Genomic DNA, 26326 nt, shown 5'->3' with positions numbered 1-26326 from the left:
TCACCAAGCGATGGCCTGGCTTGGCATGAGCCCAGCCGGGAGCTTGCACTGCCCTCGTACGCGGCTTCGTGCTGAGCAGAGGGACACACTGCTACAGCCTGGGAATGCTGTGGTAAACAGCCACAGGGCCAGTATGCCCCTGCCACCTCCCCACGACCCTGCAACTCATCCCTGAACGGCCCAGACAGACTGGTGAGCTGGCAAAGGAGAGGGCATGAAAATGGACTTCTTTATTTTTTTAAAGGCAATGACTTGTGAAGAGCCTGAATAGGCTCAGAGATGTTGTTAAAAATGTGTTACGTGTCAAATATCTCACTCCAAAGGACTGTGGTTTGAGTGGGGCGTTGGACCACAAGCCCCCAGACCTCCCTTCCCAACCGACATGATTCTTTGACTTTATGATGCTGTGATCCTGGTGCCCTGCTCCTGTGAGGAAGGAGGGTCCCGGCTGGAGGGGCTGGCAGGGAGCTGCCTGTGAAGGATCGGCTGCCTGAGCAGATCCTGGAGGTGTTTACAGGCTCTTCCAAGGAGTCCCTGAAGGGCTGTGGAACAGGAGGGAGATGCAAGTCCCAGTCCTCTCTGCAGTGTGATTAAGGAGACCCATGCCACAGCTGAACCTCTTCCTGACCCAGTGAGCCCCAACCCACACAGCAACATTGCCCGGGATGTTTTCAGAGGGATTTGGAACCGTCAGCCCAGCATGCCCACAGTATCCAGGATGATCCAAATTAATGTGTGGTGGCAAAGAAAACATCACCCAGATCTTGCCCTAATTCATCTTGATCCTTGAGGATACAGAAAGAAAATGGATGTTATTCGTTGCACAAAGGGGCACCTGGTAAGGTGTGTGTCCCACGTGAAGAGCACCCACCAAGCACGCAGCCTGGGACAGAGCCAAGGGAAAGCTGAAAGATGCTGTCAGCCACAGCAAACCCTGATGAGATGGGCACAGGGACAGCAGAAGCCCTTGGCCCCTGCATGCTCCGAGAGCTGCTGGACAAATGCAAGTGCATTGGTCAGAGGGAGAGGAATAATTTCTAGCTCCAGCTAAGTGATAACTCATGTGAGGAGAACATGAAGTGAGGTGATGTGCACAGGCCCCAGAACAGGGCTACAGAGATGAAACCAATTAGCTGGTGATCTGCAGCACAGATTACAGGAGCTCTTTGCTGAAGCAGAGCCTCAGCCCTCCTGCAACACAACTCACAGCTGCTCTAGCAGAGACATTGGGGGAGCTCCTCAGTCTGGTTCACCCCAGTGGGACAGTGAGCAGCAGAAAGGGGTAGACAAAGACAGTGAGGCAATGTTGGGCCAGGCTGATGTTTCAGGATATCATGAGCAGTGCAAGGTCAGCGCTTCCCCATTGCAGACTCAGCAGTCAGCGTTTGCTATGTAGAGGAAAGACTTGCAGATGGAGGCAGTGACTGTTCCAATGGTTAAGGAGCTAAACCTTCATAAGCTGGGTGGTTTTGCTATTTGTAAAAATTCTCTTCAGTTCTCTCAATTTCTGGACTTCAAGAGATTTTCTTTGAAAACAGTATCATTGAAATAATGAGTGAACAGTGATATTTAGCATACTAGGATTAATACACAAAAGATTGCAGAGTCGTATCACAAGAAACAATCAAGTACAGAGAACAGCAAAGGTGAAACATTTGGCCTTTTAGCTCAACTCAGGGCTGAGCAGATGAACTTAGACTGTGATGAGATGGACAGCTGATCTAATCAGCCTCTTCTCTTCAAGGATGCCTTTTTCTAGAATAGCTTCATAAAGCAAAACCTTTCTATAGTACCCAATGAATGATCCCAGCTCACGTAATAACATTGAGTTGCTGACTCTGCTCACCAGGCACAACAAATCACTGCATAGCCCAGCGGATACCACATGATAACTCAAGAAGTCCCCATCCAAAACATCCACAATGCAAGGAAATGCTAAAGCAACAACAGAGCTGAGCTGCCTCTAAACTGCAGTCACTCCATCCCCTCAGCTGCTCCCTCAGGTCAGAAGTTGCTGTGTCTCGGGCAGAGCTGCCTCCGAGAGGCAGATCCTGTGGATCTCTTTAGTTTTTATGCTGTAGATGACAGGGTTTAGTATGGGGGGGGGGGGGAACAGCAGGTAGACGTTGTCCATGATGCGAATGAGAGGGGAAGCATACCAGCAAACCATGGACAAGACAACCAGGATCAGGACTGCCAGGATGTGGGACAGGCAGTTGTTCAAAGCCTTGAGATGCTCCCTCTGGGTTATGATGCTCAGAATGGCCCTAGCAATATATGGCATGAAAATGAGGATGAGATCAAAAGTCAGAAAGAGAACGGCTACAGCAAAGCCATACCAGTTACTGAATGCAGTGTCTATACATGCCAGCTTGATCAGGTCCTGATGCAGACAGTAATGGTAACCTTAATTGCAGAAGTGGAGGAATGCTTGATGAGACACCTGGACCAGCCCAGGACACCACCCTGAGTCTGCCTACCCTGGCACTGGTGAGCATGGAGGAGTATCTCAGCAGGTAGTAGATGGCCACATAGCGATCAAAGATCATGGCTGGAGGCATAAAGGACTCCATAAAGGAGAAAGAATGAATTAAAAAAAGGTTGAGCAACCCAAGCGTCAAGACTAACCTGCCTGGCATTAAACCACAAAACACTCATTACTGTTGGTATTCTAGAGACAAACCCAAACTGGTGATAACAGCACGGATAGGACTTGATACAAGGGCTCACAGAGGCTTAAGTCAGTCCTGGTGACAAACAGGGTTGTGCAGTTCCCACAAGTGACAGAAGATAAGCAGAAGAAAATAGGATGGAGGGCAAGCTGCAACTGTCTTCCATCCCATCAATGCCAATCAGGATTAACACTGATGATCTGCAAGCCCCTGCTGTTCCATAATGTCATGCTGTAACATAAATGCTCTGCAGTACCATCGCTACAGGGCATTTTAAATGAAGATCCCCTCTCTCTACCTCACAGAAAGAATTCAAGGGTGCAGCCTAGCCTGGGAAGCAAGAACAATTATGCTGCTGTTGGCAGTCTTAGCAACACGATTCTCTTCCAGCAAGAATCAAGGGACAGAGGGAAAGAGGAACTAATTGTTCTGCAGACCAGCTTGCCCAGATCTCAGAGTAGCTTGCAATAGGCAAAATTATCCTACCATTGCCAAGCATGGGAACAGTACCAACAGGACTGGTGAAGTGTCCATGGAACAAGTGTCTGCAACTGGAAGTTTTTCATAAAGAAGAGATGCTGGCTGCAGTATCACTTGCAACTAATCCCCCAAAGCAACCTTCAAAGCATAAAACTGAGTGGCTGGAAACAGCAAGGTCAGCTCTCCCTCCAGGGACGGGCCTGCAGGCAGGGTTTTCACATTGGTGCGGTGCAGGAGGACTTCACACCAGCCCTGAAGGGGATCCCCATATGCTTCTGAGAGACAAGGACCTGAGCATTATGTGAGGCACAGTGGCAGAGCTGACCAGAACCTGCATAGACAACGAGCCTGTGGACAGTGGGAGCTGCCTGAACAGGCTTTTCCTTAAACTCAAGCAGCCTCACCTTTACAGTTGTTTTATTTTTGTCCTTTATGGAGATCGATGTCACAGGAATCGGCTCCAGGTGCTTCCTCTTCCCCATCCCTAGCCAGGTCAGGCAGGGCAAACCCATACCCCACACGTGGGCGAGAAGACATTTTTGACTTTAAGCCGGGGTCAGTCCTAGGACAGCTTCAGCTTTTGCAGACATGTTGAAGTTTGAGGGAAAGAAAAAAGTACTTCTGTGTTTCATCTCAAGGAATAAGTAACCAGCTACAACAGAGGCTGTATTATTAGGAGCATTTTAAAAATCCAATAAACCAGAAAAACTTCTGGGAATAGCTGCTTTGATCTAAAGGCTCCTTAAAGTATTTGAAATACTATAAAAGCTCTGCAGACTGGACAGCTGTGGCCTTTGCCTAACCTCAGCAGCCCTGTGCATTTCCCCATTGCTCTCCCCTTTAGCAACTTTTGAAAGGAATGGCAAAGTTTCACCAGAGGCTTGTTTTCGCTTCTGAGGAAGAAAAAAAAAAAAATAAGTACAGCAGTGAGCCTTTACACAGCTACTTGTGACATCTGCAAGTCCCATGTGGGAGGCTGTGAACCATTGCCCCCAGGGGAAGAGAAAGTTTTGAAGCAACACAGCTATACAGCCAAAACCAGGTCATCGGCAGGAGGAGGAAAGCTGTACCAGTCAACCTGCACTGCACAGCTGTAGCAAAGGAGAGGGAACTGTCCACATACAGTCTCTGGACAGCTGCAGGACAAGGGCAGTTCTGCTAAGATGCTCCTCAGAGGCACTTGCTGGGCTGGAAAAGCAGTTGCCACTTGCACCGGGCTGCAGCAGCAATTTGCTATTAGCTCCAGCAATCCATGCACAGGAGGTCAGGCTGCTCCTGCACCCAGCTTTGAGAGGCCTGGCTCAGAGGGAAGAGGAAGAAGCACGGAAGAGTGACTGTGGCTAGGGAGGAGATATTACAGATGCCTCTCATGGCTAGCTGTGTTCTGCAGCAGGAGTCCCAGTGTGGACACACAGGCAACTCCGCGCTCCTCCAGCAGGATGGGGCAGAGCACAGCGGCTGAGTCATCAGGACCCAGGAGATCTACATCTACCCAGGAGGCTACATCTTCGCTACCCCCAGGCAGACTCCTACATGTACAGATCCCCACACCCACCACCACCCAGTCCAGCAGCCTTGTTCCACCCCCAGAGCACTTCTACCTCCTCAATCATACTTAACTTCAGTACAGCAAGGCTGATTCAGAAGAGTATTTTATTATCATCCCCACCCTTCAGGGATTCAGAGCAGTCTGAAAGACCAGAGCCCAGCTGAGGGCCTTGAACAAGCACTGCCAACTCAGCACACAGCCATGAGGTGGGAACAGATGTGAAGGAGCTCCTACATCAGAGCAAAGACACACAGTATTGCCCTTCCTAGGATGGCAAGGAAGTAACTGCCTCTGCCAGCAGCTGAAAGTAGAGGCAGGTGTCAAGGTACAACAACATAACTCATGCAGAGCGCCTACTGGGGTGTGTGACCAGTTGGGACAGACAGACTTAAGTTACCTATGCCAGCTCCTCTTGTAGGGCAGCTGGAGCAGTCCAAGCCATGTCCCTGCAGGGAGCAGTCACAGGGACCCCCACCCATGGGATCCACAGCCCCCAGCTCCCTCAGGGACCACCAGGAGGGCCAGAAGCAGCAGGACCAGGACAGGCCATGGCAGAACACACACAGCTTTGTCAGTCTCAGGAGTCACATTCTCCATCCAAGCAGGGGAGGATCTCTTTTTCCAAGCATAGTACTTTGCCACAGCCACATTGGGATTTCCCTGGGCAGGGTCAAACCACATCTGGATGCAGCGCCCGCTGCCCCGGTGCTCTGTGGTGTACTTGTAGGAGTTGGACCAGATTTTCTCACACAGGTCTTTTGGTCGGGGGAAGACTTGGCTGAAGGGTCTGCACATGGAGCCCCAAGGACAGCGGTTTGTTCCTGAAGACAGACAGCACCAGAAAGCAACGTGAGCTAGCACACTTCACTTGTGTCCTTTCAGCTGGGAGGAGCAGGCCACCTGCCCACAGCCCATCACTGCATCTTAGCTGATGGAAGGTGGCTTGGCCACCTTCTAGTCAGCAACCCCACAGACAGGCAAGAGCAATCAGGGGTCTTGGCTCCAGCCGCCAGGCAGGCAGCAGCGACACTGCCCGGGGCTTGCCTGCAGGGGTGAGAAGCTTGCTCCACACAGCCCACCAACCTGTTGCCCAGTTCCAGCCCTTGTGCCAGTTCTCTTTGCACGTGACATAGTCCTTGCAATCCTCCCACCACTCCTCGCAGTCCTCTTTGCAGAGTGGCACATGAAGAATCCTCTCCCGACGCCAGCTGCTGTCAGCCTGCAAGAAAACAGGACCATGCACACCGATGCTGGCCCCTGAAAGTTAAGGGGCAGGATCTGCCACATCCCAGATTCCCCCTCGGCCCCCTCCATTGGGCTTCAGAGCTGATCTCAGAAGAGTTGCAGCCCCAGCAGAGGCATGCCTTGACAGCAAGCAATTCTTCCATCAGCCTGTCTGATTACCTAAGCAGAGGCTGGCAAAGTCCTTTGAATCTTTCCACCCAGTAGGAAAGTTTGCAGCGTCCCTAGAAAGCTCACTCCTATACATGCCAGGAGTATACTACATGGGGGACCAGCGTATAACATATCGTGTGGCCAGCACAAGCCCTGTTGTCTTAATCACAGCAGATCTGATCCTACCTGATCAATCCAGGGCCCCAAGTTGGGTGAGCACTCATACAAGCACGTGTCCTGGATGAAGTGGCGCTTGCACTTGGGTGGCATCAGCCCACAATGGTTCCAGTTGAAGTTGTACAGGTTGGATTGGTCCTTGTGGGCTTCTGAACTGGTGTTGGCTGTGCAGCAGGCATTGTCCTTCCAGGGAGCACACTACAACAGAGCAAGACACAGGCTGGTCAGGGAGGGCAGGCAGCAGCTCAAGGGAGTCAGAGGATGCTGCAGGTGCCAGCTCCCTGCATAGCCTACAGCAAGAAGCCTTCAGCAGCAAGATGATTTTCTCTCCTCCAGCAAACCCTTGGCCACCGTAGACTGAAGAGTTCAGGGCTGCAGCAAGGTAAAGTTGGAGGAAGAGCAGGAGGAGGACTCCTAAGGTCAGATCCTCACCAGGAATTAGTGCCAGCCTGAGGAATAGAAACAAACTCCCTTCTCTTGCACCCTGGCTTGCTCTTAGCCCCATCCCCACCAAGGACCTGGGGGCAGAGCTCTTCAATTAGCAAGAAGAATCTCTAACACTGAGAGGGAGCAGATGAAAGTGTCTTTCCTTGCCATCCTTTACCTTGTTCTGATCTGGGGTACCTAAGCTTTGGGAAGGGGAAGCCTCCTGGTTAAAGAGGGGTGACAGAGAGCTGACAGAAAGCTCCATACCACTGCATCTGCCCTAGCCATTTGCTAGAAGAAGACAGCAAACTAACAGGCCTCATACCCAGCACAGGCTTTCTTCCTCAGGCAAGTGGTTGCTAAGCCCAAAGTACAAACCAGCCCCTGTCACCTAGGGAGGTAGGCACAGGGGACCCAGACAATCCCACCTAACACATCAGCAGTCATACCTGGTCATGCAGCATCCCCTCTGGGCCAGGCTTGGTTTTGTGGTGTTTGGCATCCATACAGATGTTCAGCAATGGGTCCTTCACAGGCATCACCGCGGAGGCAGCCAACAGCACAAGCAGCACCTGCCCCACTCCCATCCCCACAGCCAGCCCAGTTGGATCAGGGGAGCGAGGAAGTTACAGAGCTGCACAGAAAGAGGACAGCACGGGAGAGGTTTTGCCACGAGCAGCAGTAACCAAGGCGCTGTGAGGGCCAGGCACTCCAGGCACACACAACAGCAGCAAGGACGCAAGCGCAGCCCCCCCTCCAGGCAAGGCTGGGAGGTCAGCTACCTGTTGTCCTCAACAGCGCAGAAACAAACAGCCCTCTTAGTGCTTGGCCTGTTCAACAGTTAACCTCAAACATCCCTGATCAAGAAGAGAATGCTGTGTGAGACCCATTCAAACTGGGGAGGGGGGGCTTTTATATTAAGCCACCCCACTGCTTCAGTGCAGAACTTTCAGCTCCCAAACCTTCTGCAACTAGACATTACTAGTTAAGGGATCTCTCTAGCTAGTGGTCCAGAGGAGGTAGTTAAGCGCACTAGCACACTGACACCTTGTGTGGACCATGAACTGCAGGAGGCCCACCTTGTTTTTAAGAGCATATTAGGAGAGGAAGGCATTTTCTTTGGTTTATCTGCATCTGTGCCTTTGGAGACCCACACCTGAGGTCTCCAAAGGAGACCTGACTTGAGCAATAAAAGACACTTCAAATAATCACACCTTAGCCTTCTCTGCCCACCTAGAGGCTGATAGGACTTTTATAGTAGTTTACTAAAAACAAACAAAACCCAAGAAAACACCCCTCCCCAACCCCCCAAAAACCCAATCACCTTTTAAGAAGCACTTTGCAAAACACAGGCGCAAGACAAACTATTTACAGCATTAAAATAGCATAAAACAACACAGAAGACAGCAATTACAGAACTAAGGAAGCAGACACATAAATCTGAGGACTAGGAAGTCACTAACTTGCATCATAACTATGTATATGTAACCAACAAAAAAACACTAAAAAACCCCAAAACCCCAACACAAAATCAACCTTACCAGCCCAGATAGCCTCTAAATCCTTTATAACACCTTAAAAACACTCAGCACAGCAGCTTCCTGGGGTCAGCTTTAATAGGAAACCCTTCTAACACAGGTGCTGGCACTTGAAAGTGCCCTCCTAATACGTTTAATGAGGTTTAACTTCTGCCAGCATTTGTTACCTTAGAAGCAGTTGTTTTGGTGATAACCAGCTTGTCCAGCCTCCTTTACAAGCAGCACCCTCTTGCCTGGGAAACAATCTGGTGTTTTTGTCAAAGCAGGTCTCTTATCAGCCTTGACCATTCGTAACAAGGCCTTTTTCCTCTACTCACTCCAGTTTCAATTTAGAATCGTTTAGGTTGGAGAAGACGTAAATGATTCTAAATCAAATTTGCACCATTGCATGAGACAAAAAAGCCAAGGAGGGACAGATCCAGGATTCTGCCGTACGCCAAGAATAAATACAACAGGGCTAATGCTCATCACAAAAAAATGACAGGCAGGAATAAGTGCTATTGTCTCAGAAGGAAGAAGAATAACTCCCAACACAAAAAATGAATGCTGGCTGATGAGGGGAAACAGTGCACCTTGTTGCAAAAGCTAAAAGCTAGGGTTTGCTCACAAGGCCCCGTGGAAAGCCCTCACCCTCAGCAAAGGGGCAGAGTCTTCCTCCTGGAACAGCACAGGTTTGGGGGCTGTTTTGCTCTTTTCTTCAATCACATCACTGATGTTTTGGTGATGAACTCACTTGCCTAAGGAGCTCATCTTCCTAAATTTAATGCATGGACACTTCAGGCTCTAGGAGACCCTGCTTTAGTGATTTCCACAGCCTAATGACATGCTGCATGAATAATGACCTCTGTGTGTTCATTCTGAACCAGCTGCGTGCTGTTTTAATTTCTCGGGCTTCTAGCGCTCGTATTGGAAGTGACAGTGAGCAGATCTTCCCCCACTCATCTTTGGGCCTTTGCCACCTCTGTCATATCTCCCCTCCGTTGCCTCTTTCCAGCGAAGCCACGGTCTTGCTCACTCATTTCCCATGACAAGTATTTTGCTCCCTGAGGCATCAGGACTGCGGCGGTATTTCGGATGCACAGCGCTGTCCTGGCCTTGTTTTCTGGTCCTTGCCTAGGAATTTCTAATATCTAGTTTGTTTTTGGAACTGCCGATCGCTGAACTGTGTTGTTGTAACACTATCATAACTGTGACAGCTTGTTCCTGAGAGATAATTGCTAGCCACCAGCCTGTCATTTTGTATCTGAAGTGTTCCATTTTTTCCCCAAGTGCATCACTGTATGTTTTATCTCAACTGCTTTTTTTTTTTATCTGTTGTTTAATTGTTCAGTGACTCAGTCTTATCAGGGTCTTCTGCAGATTTTCGCAGATGGTCCTCCTGTTCCTGGAGGAATTTAGAATCATCAGAAACTTGGTTGCCGTGCTGTTTTCCCCTGCGTTTCCCAGAAAAAGTTCATTGAAAAGCAGAAATCCCAGTACAGATTCCTGTAGGGGTTCACTGTAAAGGATAGCCATGCACCTTTATTGTATGATTCAATTGTTCAGTGATGTCTGGAACTTTACTCTCATTTCATGGCTGCTTATCTGATGACCTTTGGTGGGGACCTCGCTCAGAGCCCTTGGGAATCCAGGTAGACTCTATCACCTGGATCTGCCCCAGCCAGAATCCTTTCCAGCCCTTGGAGGACTTGCAATATGTTAGGGAGTCTTGTTTGCACGTCAGAAGAGCCATACTGACCCTTTTCCCACGTGGCGTGCTTCTCCGTGTGCCTATGGATTCAGCCTATTCCATTTTCTGCGACCTTTTCCCACACAGATACTATGTTCATGGCTGTGTGGATCGCCCAGTCCCTCTAGAAAGCGTTTTAAGGTGTCCCATGTGAACATGGAGATGTCCTTGCAGGGGGTATTTGTACAGGTGACAGTGCAGAAAACTGGGAAACTCTCTCCCTCTCACTGTAGTCCTGCCCATATCCTCATACTTAATCAGATGGGTGGGTGGCTGGGTGCATCTGCATTTGCTCTATCCAGCTGATTTGCCTCGTGCAACCTATCTCCAGGGTCTGGGATCGAATTGCTTTGGATGCTTCTTCCCTGGGGTCAGATTTGGGTGAGCAACTGCTGGGTAACTGCTTTAGGGTGTGCTGCGTGCCTCTGGGCACCCCAGGGTCTGCATTAGCCGGGAGCTCAGTGCACTTGCCTACGCATCGTTGCTTAGTGCCACCGGAGATCACAGATCTCACCGGAGATGCCTGACGGTGTCCCATGTGGCTTCCCACTGCCACTGCTACAGACGGCTGTGTGTGTTGTTACGATCCGAGTCTCATTTACAGGCAAAAAGCAAATGCACTTTATGTATAAAGGCAAGAATGAGTTGTTAGTGTAATTGAAAACAGGCTAATACAAGAATCATTGTTAGTCCAGATCCAGTTATTACAGAAAAAGAGAAAGAAATTAATATTTCTCTATGGAAAAAGAAGTAGTAGTAGTAGTAATAATAATAATAATGATAATAATGATGATGATGATGATAATAATAATAATCAATTAAGATTGTCATACACACACTTCCCCATTTCTACCTCGTCCCTGGGGTCATGCTCACCCTTTCACTGCTCCTCTGGGTCCTAAGGTTGGTGACTTCAGTTTGGTGGTGGTGGTGGATGTTACATCAAGTCATCAAAATCTGGAATCCTTCACAGGGAGTATGATATTGATGTTCATGGCTTCTTCTTCCTCACTCTAGGGTCCATTTTGTGTCTTTGTTATGTTTGATAACATGCTTTTACACCTTGCTTTCTCTTCATTGGTCTGCAAGTCCACGATACGTACAGATTTCCTAAATACGTTGCATTTTATGCATGTTAGATACTCGTTCTTTGCTCTCTTTGTCACCCAAAACCATTTTTGTCCAGCTCCGAGCTTGCATTTCTTTAACTGACCATTCCTGAGTTGCTTATAGCCATGAGGTCTCCAGTACCAGCCTGTGCCCCATGTCTTATCACCTCGTGCCTGCAGTCCTCTACGCCTCATCCTGTGTCCCCACTTCTCAAGGCCCCTGCCATCCTGCCAGATGCGTATTTCTCAGCACTACGCCATTACATTAAAGTCATAAATCTCTCATTCGGCACAGAGTAGCTACTTTTTGCTACTGTCTGCATAAAACTGAAACTATGGTTGCACCATACAATGGTAAGTAAAAAAGCCATAGCTGTAGTCAGAATAAAAATTGCCATTACTGCTAAATCTGGTAAAAAGAAAGCTCCAGGCAGGTCAGGACAAGTTCAAAGAGAGCAAATCTGGCACGCCTCAGTCCTGAGACCTTGCAAACTCAGTACAAAGCCCGCGGCCAGCAGTGGCCATGCCATGGTACTGGGCAAGGGGGTCAGTGTGCAGGACCTGTGTCACAGCTGCCCAGTCAGGCGGATGCTGAGGACATCTTGAATGGGACTCAGCAGCAAGGGGAGGCAACCAAGCTGAGCCCTGGGTAGCCACCAGCCGCTGGGGTCTGGAATGCCCTGTGCAGATGGGGACCCTTGCAGAGAGACACCCACCACCAGTACAAGGAGATGCCTCCGCAGAGGCACCCATGTTTAACCATCTCATGCTGGAGCTGCATCTCGGTCCTGGAGTCCTTCAGCAGTGAACCAGCATTTGGCTACAAGAAGAGCAGAGATAACTCCAGGGTCCCTGAGAAAACATGTAATGTTTTCTTCCTTTCCCTGAAAAAAATTGCTAAAATGCATTTTAAAAGTGAGTTTAAGCAGGGGATTTCTTGATGCACATAGAAGGAAAGGGGAAAAAGGTGATATATTTTACATTGGACAGATATTGTTGCTTCAGACTTTTCATTTCACATACTTAATTGTTCCATCCATCAAAATTTTTGTTGTCTAAAACTTTAGGATTTTGAAGGTGGTCGTTAAAACTGAAATTGGAGATTAAATGAGACAACTCTCAGATCTCTTGGTCTTCTAACAGGGAATAAGAAGTTTTCTGGGCCCCTGCACACCAGGGCAGCTTGGTGAACTTTCAGGTCACTGGACGTTGCTAACATTGCTCGTGGAGAATAAGCAATATAAGTCTGTCTAGGTGGATAGCTCAGATGAGAAAAGGAGTTACGTTTGCTGTTTGAAAGGATGCTGGGCACTCAGGTACCTCGAGGTGAGGAGGTGATGGTGGAGAGACGGCAGATACAGGTAGAGAGACTGCAAAGGCTAATTTGTTCTGCTGCTGCTCTGCAACAAAAAATCCAATTATTTATTTTACTGGGTAACACACTCACACGTTCTGCTTGCTGGAAGGTTAGGAAGAGAAACTGCCTCTTTTTGATAAAGTACTTTAATATCCCTGAATGAAGAGGCTACAAATATGGAATTAAGTTATATGTGAGCCAAGAAAGAAGAAAAACCTGAGAATAGAAAGCAAGGAAGGAGTAAAAAAAGAAAGGGAAATGATAGTGAGAGACATGTGAATGAAGACAGAGCGACAGAGTGATCTTTCTTAAAAATTAAAGTTCCTACCTGACAATGAAATGTCTCAAAAGCCTCAGGGACTTCCCACCGGAGGCTACAGACACGTTGTCTCGGACCCGCGGTAGGGGCAGAATCTCCTTGGGAGCGACAAAACAAGATGGAAATTGGCCTCTGAACACACAGGCTGGGAAAATAAACCCACGCGCGCACGGGAGTGCCGGGGAAACGCAGGGGGAAGGCAGCTCAGGAGAAAAGCTGAAGAAAACTGCTAAGTTCATCCAACTGCCAAATTCTGTATTTTGACTCTTCTGCAGTAGATTTGTGTTAGCACGGTGACGTTATCTGGATGTGCAGGGGGTTTGTTCCTGTATCTTGGCCCAGTGCTTGCTCAGCTTATCATACAAACCAACCCCGGAGCAAGCTTCCTCGCCGCGCAGGAATATGTTGTAACACTGAAGTGAGATTAAATTGGACAAGTGAGATTTTAGTCCCCCAAGATCATCCCTGAACACCAGCAATGAAGTATATAACTCCTTATTTTGTCTCTGTGCGTGCCTCGGTTCTTACGCTGCTCTCAGCTCTGCTGCATTTCCTGCGCTCAGAGGCAGCTTTCACCCCCACAGCCCCGTGTGCCACTGGTATTTGACCCGTGGCAGGTCCCCAGTGGGCACACATGGGTGGCAGACCAAGGCCACCGCTCTTTGCTTCGTGTCCTCCCTGAGAGGGTTGTCTGCCATCGCCCTTTGCAATGGTTCTGCTTACTCCTTGCAGAGCAGCTATCGAATTGCAAATCTCCCCAGGGAAGGTCGTTGGGATCTGAATAGGGAGGGTACACGACTTTGGCCAATTTCTGCAGGCCGTTCCCCTCATAGCATCCCAACTTCCACTGTTGTTTTCCTAGTGACAATAGAGGTCACGTCCCCGACTGCTCACTAGAATATATGTTTATGGACCCATTACTCATTAATTTGTATAATCACCTTTTAAACTCCCTGGTGCTGTCCTCCTTCATAACTGATTGTGAAAACAAGTTCCAGAAACTGCTCTGTAAAAGAAGTATTTTTGTCTGTGTCAAACCCTTTTCCTACTAGTTTCAAGTAGTTTTGGTATTGGTGAGTGCCTGCTGTGCATTCAGCCCAGTATTTCATAGTCTCATGCATCTTCTACCAAGGCCAGACTGGCAGCAGCCTTTCACTGCCACGTCTGCAGAAAAAGTGACCTTTTGCCAGACAAACTGCCAAGGTACTATCAGTGCAAAGCTACTTTATGCATGATTACACAATACTGCAATTATTAGACTATGCGAGCATGGAGATACATGAGAACTTCTTGGACACCCTTCCACAGGAGCAGCAACATGTGTTTATCTCATCTCCACCAACACCAGCGCTGTCCTGTGCGTGAGCATCCAGGGTGAGGGGGGCATCCTTGCTGCCGATGGTCCCTTGGGTCTCGGCTGAGGAAGTCATTATTGCTTTAAACAGCTAGTGGAAAAATGGGTGATTTTGATCAAGCAAGGGAAGCATATGGTCAGAAAGAAGCTGGAGCTAGCGTCCAACCACAGGAGAAACACATCTGCAGTCAGCCAAAGTGTCTGAAGGGTTCTCCTGGTATCCACTCTGCTCTGACTCGGTGCGTTAGCTAGCATGCTATTTTCACTTGCCGTTATGGTCTGTTTCTATTTGGAAGTAAATAACTGAGGGAATGGGGAAGAAACCAACCAGCTGAAGTCAGAAGTGCCTGCCCCTGCCACGCTGCATGCCCAGGATCACTGGTAAGAGAGCCAAAGCGTGGGACATCCCAGTTACCTTTTGAGATGGAGGAACCAGAAGCGCACGAGATCTGAGTGAACATCGGGTTAGTGCAGCAGAAGAAGGACTGTTCCCTGTTGTTGATTCCTGTCCTAACCACTATTAGCATTCAGTTTGGGTTTTTTCTTTTAAATCCTTCTGAGCGGTAACCGTGGAGCTGCTGAGCAGGGAGTGAAACAAAAGGTTCAGCTGGCAAACCCCGGCCCTGCTTTGCAGCCTCCTGTTGTGCGCTGCAGCATTTCATGGGCACGGAGAGGCAGAGCTCAGACTTTGACTCAGGTAAGAGACCCAGGGCTGGAGCCTCGTGTTAGTACATTGGTAACAGGCACCCGATAATGCAAAATCACAACTAAAAATGTGCTCCTGGTTTTAATTGAGCCACCAAACCTTTCTGCCTTCAGCCACTAAAACTTCTCATATCTCCCCTGCTACCTCAAAGCGTGCTCTGTTTTCAGAAACCTGCTTCCCAACCGCAATGGCAAATCCTCTCTTAAGTCAGTTTTACCTGCTCAGCCTAAAATCAGAACCTGGTGTCTAGTATGAATTATTCAGATTTACATTGCTATGTCTCATTATGCTTTACTGCTCTTTAAAAGATATTCAGGCTAGAAGTCCTGTGCACCTCCCAGGTCCTTAGGAAATTCTCCATGGATAAAATGAACATACAGCATTTCTGTGGTGTCTCAGTGTGGATGCACTATATACTTATAAAGGCAATACGGCTCTCCTGTCAGCTGTTTCTCCAAGAGTCTGTTGTAAAGCATGGGCAATCGGTGCGAAGACTTGGAGGATATTCCCTGGCTGTGTTTAGGCAAGTGAGGGGTGTGTGATATAGTGGCACCTGGAGATGTGGTTCCTCAGCAGAGTTGGGCTCCTTGAAACCAAGGCATCAGAGCGTGTGTTGTGTGGGAAGAGGGACGAGAGGAGAGCAGAGCCACAGCTGGCGTGAAACCGCATCTCCTCTGGCAGCGGGACTGGAAGCAGCCAGGGCAGAGTCTAGACAACTCGGCAGCACTGCCAAATTCATCACATAAAGAGAGGCTCCTACTTATTTCTGGAGTAAAAAAACATATCAATGACGCAAGGTCTCTCAACTCCATAACGCAGAAGCCCTGAAATGCCATGAGGGCATGTGAAATTGGCACAAATGTCTTTGCTTCACCCAGTACATTTGATTAGTCATTATTTATCTGGGGAACAACTGCAAATTTTCCTCCCTTTTCCTTAGATTAATGATGTTTATGATAACAGTAACACTGCATGTTGATATTTATCACAGTAGCAGGTAAATGAAGAAGTTATTGGGCTCATAGGTGTGCGGTATTTATTCTTGCCGTAGCAAAGTGCACTGTTTACATCTTTAATGGTATGTTTCTGTATCATCAAACTCTCATTTAAAGAAGGGCTTGTACTGCAACACTCTGAGAGAGACAGAGTGCATAACATAAATCTGTTTGCTTAGATTTGGCAGATTTATGATATCGGATCATTTCTAGTTCATGCTTTTTTTTTCTTTGGTTCACTGATTACAGGCTTTAGTTCATCATGTCCTGTTGCAGCAGAACCAGTTTATCTCGTTCCTCTCGTGCCGTTCACCCCAACAGGCATCGGGGCGGTAGAGCTTTCCCACATCTGGCTCTCCATCCCTTTCACTTGCATTGACATTGCACAATCCTCTGTCATCGGGGCTGATCTGAGCCCCCACGAGCTTGTATACTGTTACCTGCCCGTGCTGGCCACCACCAGTTTGGCTTTGTCTCTGTCTACAATGCCAACTGTGATGAGTGTTTTCTGGGTCAGCTACAGGGAAATCAGTTTTGATGCCTGTTTTGCTCAGCTTTATTTTGTTTGTTCCTTCTCCTTCATGGAGTCCTCAGTGCTTCTGGCCATGGCCTCTGATCGCTATGTGGCCATCTGCTACCCGCTGAGATACTCCTCCATCCTCACCAGTGCCAGGATAGGCAGGATCGGGCTGGCTGCCCTTTCCAGATACCTCTTAGGAGGGCTGCCATTACCTGCTGTCTGATCAACCAGATGTGCAGACATCGCGTTCAATAACTGCTATGTCTTTGCTGTAGCCGTTCTCTTTCTGACATTCGACCTCATCCTCATCTTCATGTCATATATACCGATTGCTAGGCCCATTCTGAGCATCACATCCCAGAGGAAACACCTCAAGCTTTGAACACCTTGTCCCGTATCCTGGCAGTCCTGATCCTGTACATCCCCATGGTTGGCTTGTCCGTGGTTGACCGGTATGGCCAGCATGCTTGCCTTCTCACTCACGTCTTCATGGCCAACATCCGACTCCTTCATATTTTTTTCACTCTGAGTACCTGAATAATGCTCTGTTCCATCTAAAGGCCGCACAATCAGTCACAAGCCAATTTCAATGACAGCACGGTAGTCATGGGTGATTATTTGATATTTGTCTTGCTGTTTTACTACAGATGAAGTTTCACCTGTTCCAGATGATTTTGATAAGAGAAGCAATGCGAAAATGGAAATATAAATAATCTCAACCCCCTCTGTTTTCCAGCTGATTCTGTTAATGAAATCCATAATTTGCAATATAGCCTCTTGTTTGCCTGGCATCGTACAGTGATACATACAGCTTCTGCAGCCTCTCACCATGACCCATGCTGTTTATTGTTCTTTTTCTCCCCTCATTTCTTTCTCTTCTCCTGTCCTTAGATTTGAAGATCTTGGTAGCAGGAATTGTCTTTTCATTCTACACCTCTAATACTATATTAAAGTATCTGATCTGTGCTTCAATGTATAGCAAAGGTACAGACACTAAATGCTACGGCTACCAATTGCTTCTCTTCCTGGGCTACATGACTGAGATGCTAAATAACAACAAAAATGTTAAATAACAACAAAGCATATTACACTTTCAATTGCAAAATTTCAGATAAATAAATATCAGTGCTAGACTTGTATGCCACTTCGATGGCATGTCTATATCTTGATTTGTATGGATCAGCCATGTGTTATCCAATGAATGAAATAATTATTCAATGTCTGTGGTTCAAAGACAGCTCTGTCACTTGGGGAAGCCCAGTTCTTAATTCTTTAGCCTGCTGAGAGGTCTGGAAAGAGAAACAAGTGTTAGCAACTCCCGAGAGCACTGGCAAGCAAAGGAACTGGACACACCAAAAGGAAAGGTTTCTGCTCATAGTAAGTGACATGTCCCGAATTAACAGCATATACTTAGCGTAAGAAAGAGCTCTTCTTGGGCTTGGGCTGTAAGTAGGAATCTCCTTGGAGAGATTAGTGATGGGAAAAACAGGAAGCAAAAAGCTGACATGGTTGAGAAAGGAGGTGAAGACAACATTGAGATATTGTGGAGAACATTGAGAATGGTCATTGAGGCACCTCAGTGGAAGACTGTGGTGGTCCGGGAGGGAGAGACAGACGAAGAATGGGGCAGGAGAAGGGTGGTTGTTCAAAGGACAACAAAGTGATATGACATTTTGTGTTACTGCTCGTTTTACAGCAGGGACCCAAACACTTATCCCATTGGTAACGGTGTTTCTGGCAAAACACTGCGTGCCAAAACAACGTCTACCTGCGGAATTTTGTTTACATAAATAGAAATAAGAAGGAAAGGTGTAGTGGTTTTGGCTGAGATAGAATTAATTTTCTTCATAGTAGCTTGTATGGGGCTATGTTTTGGACTTGTGATGAAAACAGTGTTTATAACACGGGGACGTTTTAGCTATTGCGGAGCAGTGCTTGCACAGCCTCAAGGCCTTTTTTGCTCCTCACGCTGCCCCACTAGTGAGTAGCCTTGGGGTGCACAAGGAGCTGGGAGGGGGCACAGCTGGGACAGCTGACCCCAACTGACCAAAAGGATATTCCAGAACCTATAGAATCATAGAATCGTCTAGGTTGGAAAAGACCTTCAGGATCATCAAGTCCAACCGTTAACCCAGTGCTGCCAAGGCCACCACTAAACCATGTCCCTATCACTGCCAAGTCCATCTATACCATGTCCTCGAGCACCACATCTCCCCATCTTAAATACCTCCAGGGATGGGGACTCAACCACCTCCCTGGGCAGCCTGTTCTAGTGCTCCGCAATAAAAGATGAGGGAAGAAGGAGGATAGGTTTAATTTACCTATTAAATTGTCTTTACCTCAACTCATGAGTTTTTGCACTTTTACCCTTCCAATTCTCCCCCCATCCCACCGGGGGGCAGGGGGAGTGAACGAGCGACGGTGTGGGGCTGAGCTGTCCACCGGGGTTAAACCACGACAAAGGGCTTGTAGAAATACTGAATTACTGAGTAAACGAGACAACTATATTTATCATCATACATGTTGCATAGCTGCGGCAGACACACTCTGTGGCTTGTGTGGAGCCAGCTACAAAACACTATCAATATCTCTAAAATTCAGCCACGGCAGTCAGGAAACTTTTCCTATCAATAATGCATCCACCTGGAGCTTCAAAAGGGTCATTTCTCCAAGTTCAGGAAAACTGTGTGAGTGGAGGGGCTGGGAGGGTTCCCAGGGCAGGAGTTTTTCAGCAACTTCTCCTCTTTCTGTTCCTTTTCCTCCATATTAGATATGCTTTTTCTTTCTGACTTGCAGGACACAGCTTTTAAAGACAGCTGAGATGATGGGTCTGATGTCGTCTGCTACCTCAGCTCTAATGTTTCCCCCAAAGACTCTGCAGGCCACACAAACTATTTTGTGGCACGGAGATCTTTTAGGAAGACTCTGGATGAAACATCTTCAGGGACAGTGCTCACCACCATCTGTGGGCACTTGTTCCAGCAGTGAGTTATAGTCACGGTTAAAAACCACACCTTGTTTTACCTTGAAAGGTAAATCCTAAAGCCGTTTTGGATTTGCCAAGAGGCAACATTAAAATGTCATCTTACATGCAAATGGGCACCAGCCCTTAGGTGTAAAAAATAAGCAGACCTGCTCTGTTTAACACACAAAGGCTCGGAGCACAAGGGAAACCTGCGTTTTGGACAACGCTCCTGGGAGTGGCTTGCTCTAATTCTCCATTCTGCCTGCTCCCAGTGATGGTGGTTCAGGGCTGTGTAAGGCACTTTCTGTATCACCCCTGCATCTGGCATCTCACCCTGGAGAGAATTTCAGATTTAAGATTGCCTTGATTCTCTTGCGCAATCCCTGCATCAGTGATCACGCTTCATTGCTCCTTTGCCCGGCTGGTGGGAACTCGACACGGAGTTCACTCATACCCACAGATACAGATTTGTATTTCTTCTTTCCTTCAAATAGCTGTAGCCCCACCAGGACAAGGAACCTCCTGGCTGGCTTTGGTACCCTGCCAGGACTCAGAGGGTCCCCGTCTTCCCAGCCTGTGTTCTTTGGTACAGACCAGAGGCAGAAGCCGTCGTCCCTGTGGAGGCCAAGAGCGTGGAGGAGAAGGTCAGTGCATTGCTGCTGCGTGGTGCCGTGCGCCCTAGCTCACATTCGAGAAGGAGAAATACCTGATTGCTATACTTGGTCCACTTATTAAAACCACACTGAAATGGCAGTACAATGTTTTGAATAACACATGGATTTTTCAGCACCCTTTATTGAAAAATTATTCACTCAGGTAAAATCTCTGCCTGCTGGAAATGCTTTCACAATTACGTATGCCCTGATTACAAACCCTGGGTGTTATCCTTCAGCCATACTGTCTTTTTCCACCAATACTTATTTTTTTGAACAGTTCTAACTCATCATGTTAGACATTTTTAGCCATTTTAGAAAACTTACGCACCAAGGAAAGCCTGTATACTGATTAATAGTCTTTTTCAGCACAGCATTTTAAAGCAAAATGAAATCTCTGCATCTCAGGGCAGAACTGAAAACAAGATTTTAAACCTCATCTCCTCCAGGTCTGTTTACACTTTTGCTCAGGTCTCCAATCCTGTTTTGCAAGAAGGCCACGCATCCCAAACTAGGGTGAATCCGGGAAATAAAAGATGCACATCCCTTCCTTCCCTAGCAGTCCTTAATCAAATGAATGTGAAACACGTCTGACACCTTCCTCAGCATCTGTTGACATGCTTTACCCTCGATACCAACCAAAGCATCCTGCACCAGCAAGTGCAAAGCAAACTGCTGGCCACAAGTCCCCAAGAAGGACTCTGGGGCCTTTGGGGAACTACGGGCAGGACGGCTGGCAGTTGTGCCCGTCAGACTGCAGAAACTCTGAGGGTAGAGCTAGCAGAGGTAGTGGTTGTTGTAGCTATAAAAATATCATTATAAATACATAGCTACTGTAAGTATGTAGCTGCAAATATGTCAGACAAGTATAGTTTGTGGTGAGAGGTGCTGCCTTTTAATAGATGAACTTACAGTCAGAAAAACTATAAAAATCTTTCAAACTTGCAAGCTGTTCTTCCAGTCTGAAAGGTAGCAATCTTCACAGCTAAATATAGCTTAAGAAGAACAACTCTGAGATTTATGGAATGTATTTCACATTTCTGTTTCATGCCCATTTTTAGCACCCAGTGGAATCAGGAGTTTGCATTTTTATGGTGATTTGCTGGTTGCCTTGAAATCCAGCTCTGAGCTAAGGTGAGGTTTCCTATGTTCTCCCACGCTGGGGCCTCGGGGCAGACGTGTGCCCACCACCGCTCCCGGGGACCTCCGGGCAGCAGCTGGGCTCCCCATCCTCCAGAGCCTGGGGCACACATGTGAGAGGCTCCAGAGGACTCAGCTGCCCTGTGGTCCCTGGCCATGTCCCAGGAGCCGGCCGAGGAGCCCTCCCAGGGTGCCACAGCATGTCCTTCCCAGTGGTCCCAGCTCCAACCCAGTAAAGCTTTTTCTGTTCGTCCCTGGCGGTACAAGCCCTGAGGGGCTGTTGATGGAGACGAGCACTAGAATCATAGCCTTGGGGATGGACATGCATTGCCACTGCAGGAGGGACGCTGTGTCTTTAATAACCATTCCCAAGGCAGGAGCTGTAGGAGAAATCTTCAGTGCAGCAGCTACCTAAATCAGCAGCCACCCACCCCGAGAGCCTGGCTCAGCACGGCGCCCCAGTGAGCTGTGCATGCACTGGGACATGACCGTGCAGCCCCTCTGGTGTCTGTAACTCAGGGGCTGTAACCGGGCTCCTTCTCCACCCTGAACACGCTGGGTTTGCAGGCACAGGCATGGCTGTGGTGCCACGCACAGAAGCACCGCAGTGGATGTCCCTGCCTGTCAACCACTGGAGCTGGACGTTTTCCGTTTGCTTTGAACACAAGGTGATTACCTGCTGAAATGCAATGGCAGACACATTCCTCCATCCCTGGACAGGTTCTGCCTCATCTTCTCTCCACACCCCAACATCCCGGCCATAGCCTGCAGCTCTGTGTCTGTCCCTCTCCCATTTAGGCTACTTGAGTTGTCCTCTGCCCATCTCGGTCACTGTGGGTCACTTTGGCTGTTAATGCTGTATGCCGTGATGGGGTCCAGCTGCCTGCTGCACCTTGGGAGGGTGGGACAGTTGTGGGACCAGCTCGGGAACCTCTCTGGGGCAAGCTGTAGAGCCCGTGGAGTGCTGACATCCCACCATGGGGCAGGAAGGGAGCAACAGACCCAGCCACTCATCTCAGCATTGTTCTGCTCAACCTGTATTTAGATTAAAGATTGCTTTGATCTTAACTTGGGCAGCCAACGTGCAGGGATCCCAGCATTTGGCCACCTGCTGCACATTGCTGGTTTCCCCAAAAGACAGGAGGAGGGAGGCTGGCAGACATCCATCCCAGGGGATGGAGGGGCACGGTAGGGGAGAGCTCGTGCATGCAGCAAAGCGTCCTCCTGACGTGCAGGCAGGAGCAGTTTGCTTGCTCTGATCTGGAGCCATAGCTGCCAGTTTACATCTGTGGCTCTCAAAGTGGAACCTGGCCCCTGTGGTGGTGATTCAAGGTCCAGCAGAAGGGCTGTATCTGCAAATACCATAAAGAATAGAATTTTAGCTGGTGATCTGAGTACTGCATTTCCATATATGTATATAACAGGTTTGGAAGATCTGAAGTCTGCACGCCTTGGATTTATTAGCGTTATTGACACTGTTAACATGGGAGGTTTGTATCAGGAAGATGTGTAAGTGTATAACGATGTTTGCTTTTCTGTTTAAACAGGGCCAGGGCCTGGCTTGCCTTGCCACAGCCCCCCTTCAGCTGGAGCGTACTTGTGAACCACTGGCAGTCTGTTGTTGTGGTTGGACTCAATGATCTTAAGGGTCTTTTCCAACCTTAACGATTCTATGATTCTATGATTCATAAAGTGGATTCATCCATTTCTGTCTTTTGCAATCAATGAGATTGAAAAGAAATTAAGCACAGAAGTTGGAAGAGGCAAAGACCATTCTAGACTGAATAAACACGCAGGACCGTTTCACTGCTTGTGCAATGTTAAAGGTCATCTGTGATTTAAAGCGATAAATATCAGCTGAGGCTCCCAGCTGAGTTAACCACTACAGGGGTCGCTGGGCTCCATGATAAATCCTCCCTCAGGAGTCCATACACCTCTCATATAAAATGCATTTAAGGGATTTTTAGTGCTATGCAAAGATCATGAACAGCAGAAGGCTTTGATTCTGCTGCACTGGCCACAGCAGACGCTCCATTATTCGTGTAAGAAAACATCTGTTTAGGCATCCATCTATCCAGATGTTTGCTTAAAAATGACTCTATTGATAGGTCTTATCTTTCAGATTCTTCACTTCGCTCTTAGTCATCAACAGAAAACTAACTAATATCTTGCTCTTGAAACTTTTTCCAATTACTCTTAAGAGTTTGTAGCGCACTCTGTCATTTGCGCATGGTAGGACCTGAAGTGACATACTCCCTTATTCGGATTTAGACCCTGATATTCTTCAGTGAAGCTAGCGTGAATCTGGGGAAACTCTGTGAAAGGCAACGGTCCCATTTCTGTTTCACAGAAATACACTGAGGTTGATGACTGATCTCATCGCAGCCTCAAGTATTACTAAAGCAATTTTACCTCATCGCTGCTGTTCAGATACCGTGGGCAGGGAGGAAAGAGCAGAAGCCTGGGAAAAGGCAGAGGAAAAAAAAGCCTTTAAAATCGGAAAAAAAAGGAGGTCTGAACACTCCAGTAGTGGCCAGTAGGAAAGTATAGGAAGGGGGCCGGCACAGGCAAAGTCTCTACGAGCAAACTGTGGGGACCGTCCCGGCGCAGCTTTGGCCAGAAGGGCCGGTTGTGGCCACTGTGCGTGGAGTTCTGTGCAGTTTAACAGCCCGGAGGTGTCGGGGCTGCACTGCTCGCCCTGGGGCAGGGCACAGGTCCCTGTACCGCTCAGCTTCGTGGTGCACCCTGCAAAACCTCCCAGCTGCCAGCAATTCACTGGTTAGGGATTCCCTGGGATGTTCATGCTCCTGTGTTTAGACTCTAGGGTAAAATTTAGTCACAATCCCTAGAAAATTTATACATAAATGAATGATCAAGTAATGGTTTTTGGCAAGTAATGAGACAAGCAGAAACTTTTACGAATTTGTCAAATATAAATCACATCAATCAGATAATTTCTTTTGTGTGGAAAGGTGGCAAAGTTTATACATAGGGGAAAAGAATATATCTCTTAATTTTTGAGGTGAATTAGCATGGATATTACATAATATTTTCATAAATGAGCCAGAGAATATTGCTGAGCTTGAACCATTATGGGGAAGTTTCAAATCCCATTTCTTTTGCTACTACAGAGAAAGAAGAAGTGAGAATCTGAATGAGCATCCTGGACCTTATATTAGCCTGGGTAGCAGAGAAAAGAAAATACTTATTTTATTACCACAGCTTCTCCAGGAGCACAGAAAAAAGAAAGATTAGTGCCCAGCGTAATCTTGAAAAATTGAAGGAATGGTCTAAAAAAAACCACAAATAGAATAAAATTCACATTCAGTATGGGAAAAACATGGGCACATATAGATAGCAGAAGAGACTGGAGAGGTTATAGTGGTGTTTATAAACGGAAGAGCAGCCACCGGTGATGTGATACTGAGAGGAGGGACATCGCGCCGGGATGCATCCAGAGCAACATCGCCTGTGAGGCCGGTGCGATTGCCCTACGAGAGACGTGATCTGATCGCTGACTGACTTGGCCTCCTGAGCCTTCCCATTTTTACTGTCTCATGGATAATAAGATAAACTCAACTCTGAGTATTTGGATTTCAACTCCGCTTCAGGTGTAAACTGTATGATTTGGTGAAAAATACAGCAGCCGGCTGTATTGATTTTGTGAGTGCTGCTAGAAATGCTAGGTGCTTTATGAATGGTTATCTATGTGCCTGTCTCTCTGGGAAGGATGGATATCACACTTCTGACAAAAAGGCTTTCAAAATTGATTGACAATCAAGCCTGGTAGGAGGCTTTTTTTTTTTTTTGTTCCATGGGAAATTCCAGAAAAGAAAAAAAACTTACTTTACTATATGTAACAGAGGGACTCCCAAATGAAGTGGGGGAGGTATTTCCATGAGAGGGTTGCTAGCTGTGACTTACGCTGATCACAGCTCCTGAAGAGGAGGCTGTAAGTGGGCATCAAAGCTATTTGGGATGGCTAAGAAAGTAGGATTGTAAATAGAAGTGGTTGTGAGTTGATAATCTTATTGAAATCAGAATGGTTCAAGGATTACGAAATGTGAGGTTGCTTAGAAAGTAGATCCCACAGAGTTCAAATATACAGCTGAGCCATAACAGCCAGTTGTTATTATTAATGATAATTAGCACAAATAAAAACAGTGCTTGAGGACGTAGTGTGCTGTTGCCACAGACAGCCTTGGGTCTGAATAGATTTGTCCCACAGATTTTGTTTTAAATTTCATTTTAATTGGTGCTTTCATTCGAGATGAGGACTGTCTGGCTAGAAAGGAGATCTGTGGAAAAGGGCCTGGGGTGCTGGTGGGTACAAGTGACCCCGACATCACCAGGACACCTTGCAGTGAAGGTGGACAGTGCTGGGTCTTTGGGGGTGCTGGGGCACGCAGGCTGTGCAGAGCAGTGGTTCCCCCCAGTTCAGCAGTGGTGAGACCATGTCTGGGCACTGGGTCCAGTCTGGGTCTTCCAGTAGAGCAGACAGTGACAGGCTGAAGATGCTGGAGCCTGAGCTGTGTGGGTTTTACTACCAAGCCATCTACTTTGACTCATACCTCAGCTAGTTGTATTTCATCCACACCTTCTCCACCATCAAATCTGCTGTGCTGATGGTCATAGCTTTTGACCTCTTTGTCATGACCTGCGGCCCCCGAGGCACACACCCCTCCTGACAAACTCCCTGGTCACCAAGACTGGTGTGGGGTTGACCATCCAGGCAGTGCTTCTGATGTTCCTGTCCTCCTTTCTCTTGAAGATGCTGCAATATCACTGGGTAACTGGTCTCTCGCACTCTTTCTTGTCTACACCAGGATATCGTCAGTGTGGCCCAGTCACATTTATGTAACATTTGTGAGACAGCAGCATTTATGGCTTAAGTGTTTGCTCTTTCCTTGATGGCTTCAGACTTACTGTTACCTGTTCTGTTGTACATCATGATCCTTAAGACTATCTTGAGTATTGTATCCAAGGAGGAGCAGTCCAGGGCCTTGAACACTGCATCTCCCACATCTGTGCCGTCCTAATCTTCGACATCCCAGTGATCGGTCTGTCTGTCATTCACAAGTTTGGGAAAAAATGCTTCTCCTATTGTTCACATCCTCATGGCCAACATCTGCTTGCTGGTCCCACCATGATGAACCAGATCGTGTACAGTGTGAAAACCAAACAGATCTGTACCACCAGAAAGCTGCAAGAAACCAGATGTGACTCCATGGTCATGGTGTGA

The 26326-nt window shown here is 47.7% G+C and overlaps 1 protein-coding gene and 2 pseudogenes across 3 annotated transcripts; 1 reads left to right on the top strand and 2 right to left on the bottom strand.

Moving 5' to 3' along the window:
• Positions 1–1623: 1623 nt before the first annotated feature.
• Positions 1624–3634, bottom strand: LOC148055977 (olfactory receptor 51Q1-like; annotated as a pseudogene).
• Positions 3635–4786: 1152 nt separating this feature from the next.
• On the bottom strand, positions 4787–13005 carry LOC104014839 (folate receptor gamma). 3 transcript variants are annotated; one of them, XM_087759598.1, is made up of 6 exons: positions 8241–8386; positions 7482–7556; positions 7149–7333; positions 6283–6471; positions 5785–5920; positions 4787–5522 (listed from the first exon to the last, which is right to left on the bottom strand). In XM_087759598.1, exons 3-6 carry the CDS (start codon positions 7284–7286, stop codon positions 5161–5163), a joined length of 825 nt encoding a protein of 274 aa, XP_087615724.1. In that variant the 5' UTR covers positions 7287–7333; positions 7482–7556; positions 8241–8386; the 3' UTR covers positions 4787–5160. The 3 variants fall into 3 exon arrangements, with proteins under 3 accessions (XP_087615724.1, XP_087615725.1, XP_009465794.2); XM_087759599.1 differs by lacking the exons at positions 7482–7556; positions 8241–8386 and adding an exon at positions 12761–13005; XM_009467519.2 differs by lacking the exon at positions 7482–7556 and having other exon boundaries at positions 8241–8399.
• A 1015-nt stretch (positions 13006–14020) lies between these two features.
• Positions 14021–26326, top strand: LOC104014861 (olfactory receptor 51L1-like; annotated as a pseudogene).

This window comes from Nipponia nippon, unplaced genomic scaffold, assembly GCF_047370975.1.
Source record: "Nipponia nippon isolate SJK-2023a ecotype South Korea unplaced genomic scaffold, ASM4737097v1 scaffold_2, whole genome shotgun sequence".
Classification (NCBI taxonomy): domain Eukaryota; kingdom Metazoa; phylum Chordata; class Aves; order Pelecaniformes; family Threskiornithidae; genus Nipponia; species Nipponia nippon.
The sequence above is the reverse complement of the archived record's forward strand: the minus strand, read 5'-3'. Positions and strand labels throughout refer to the sequence as shown.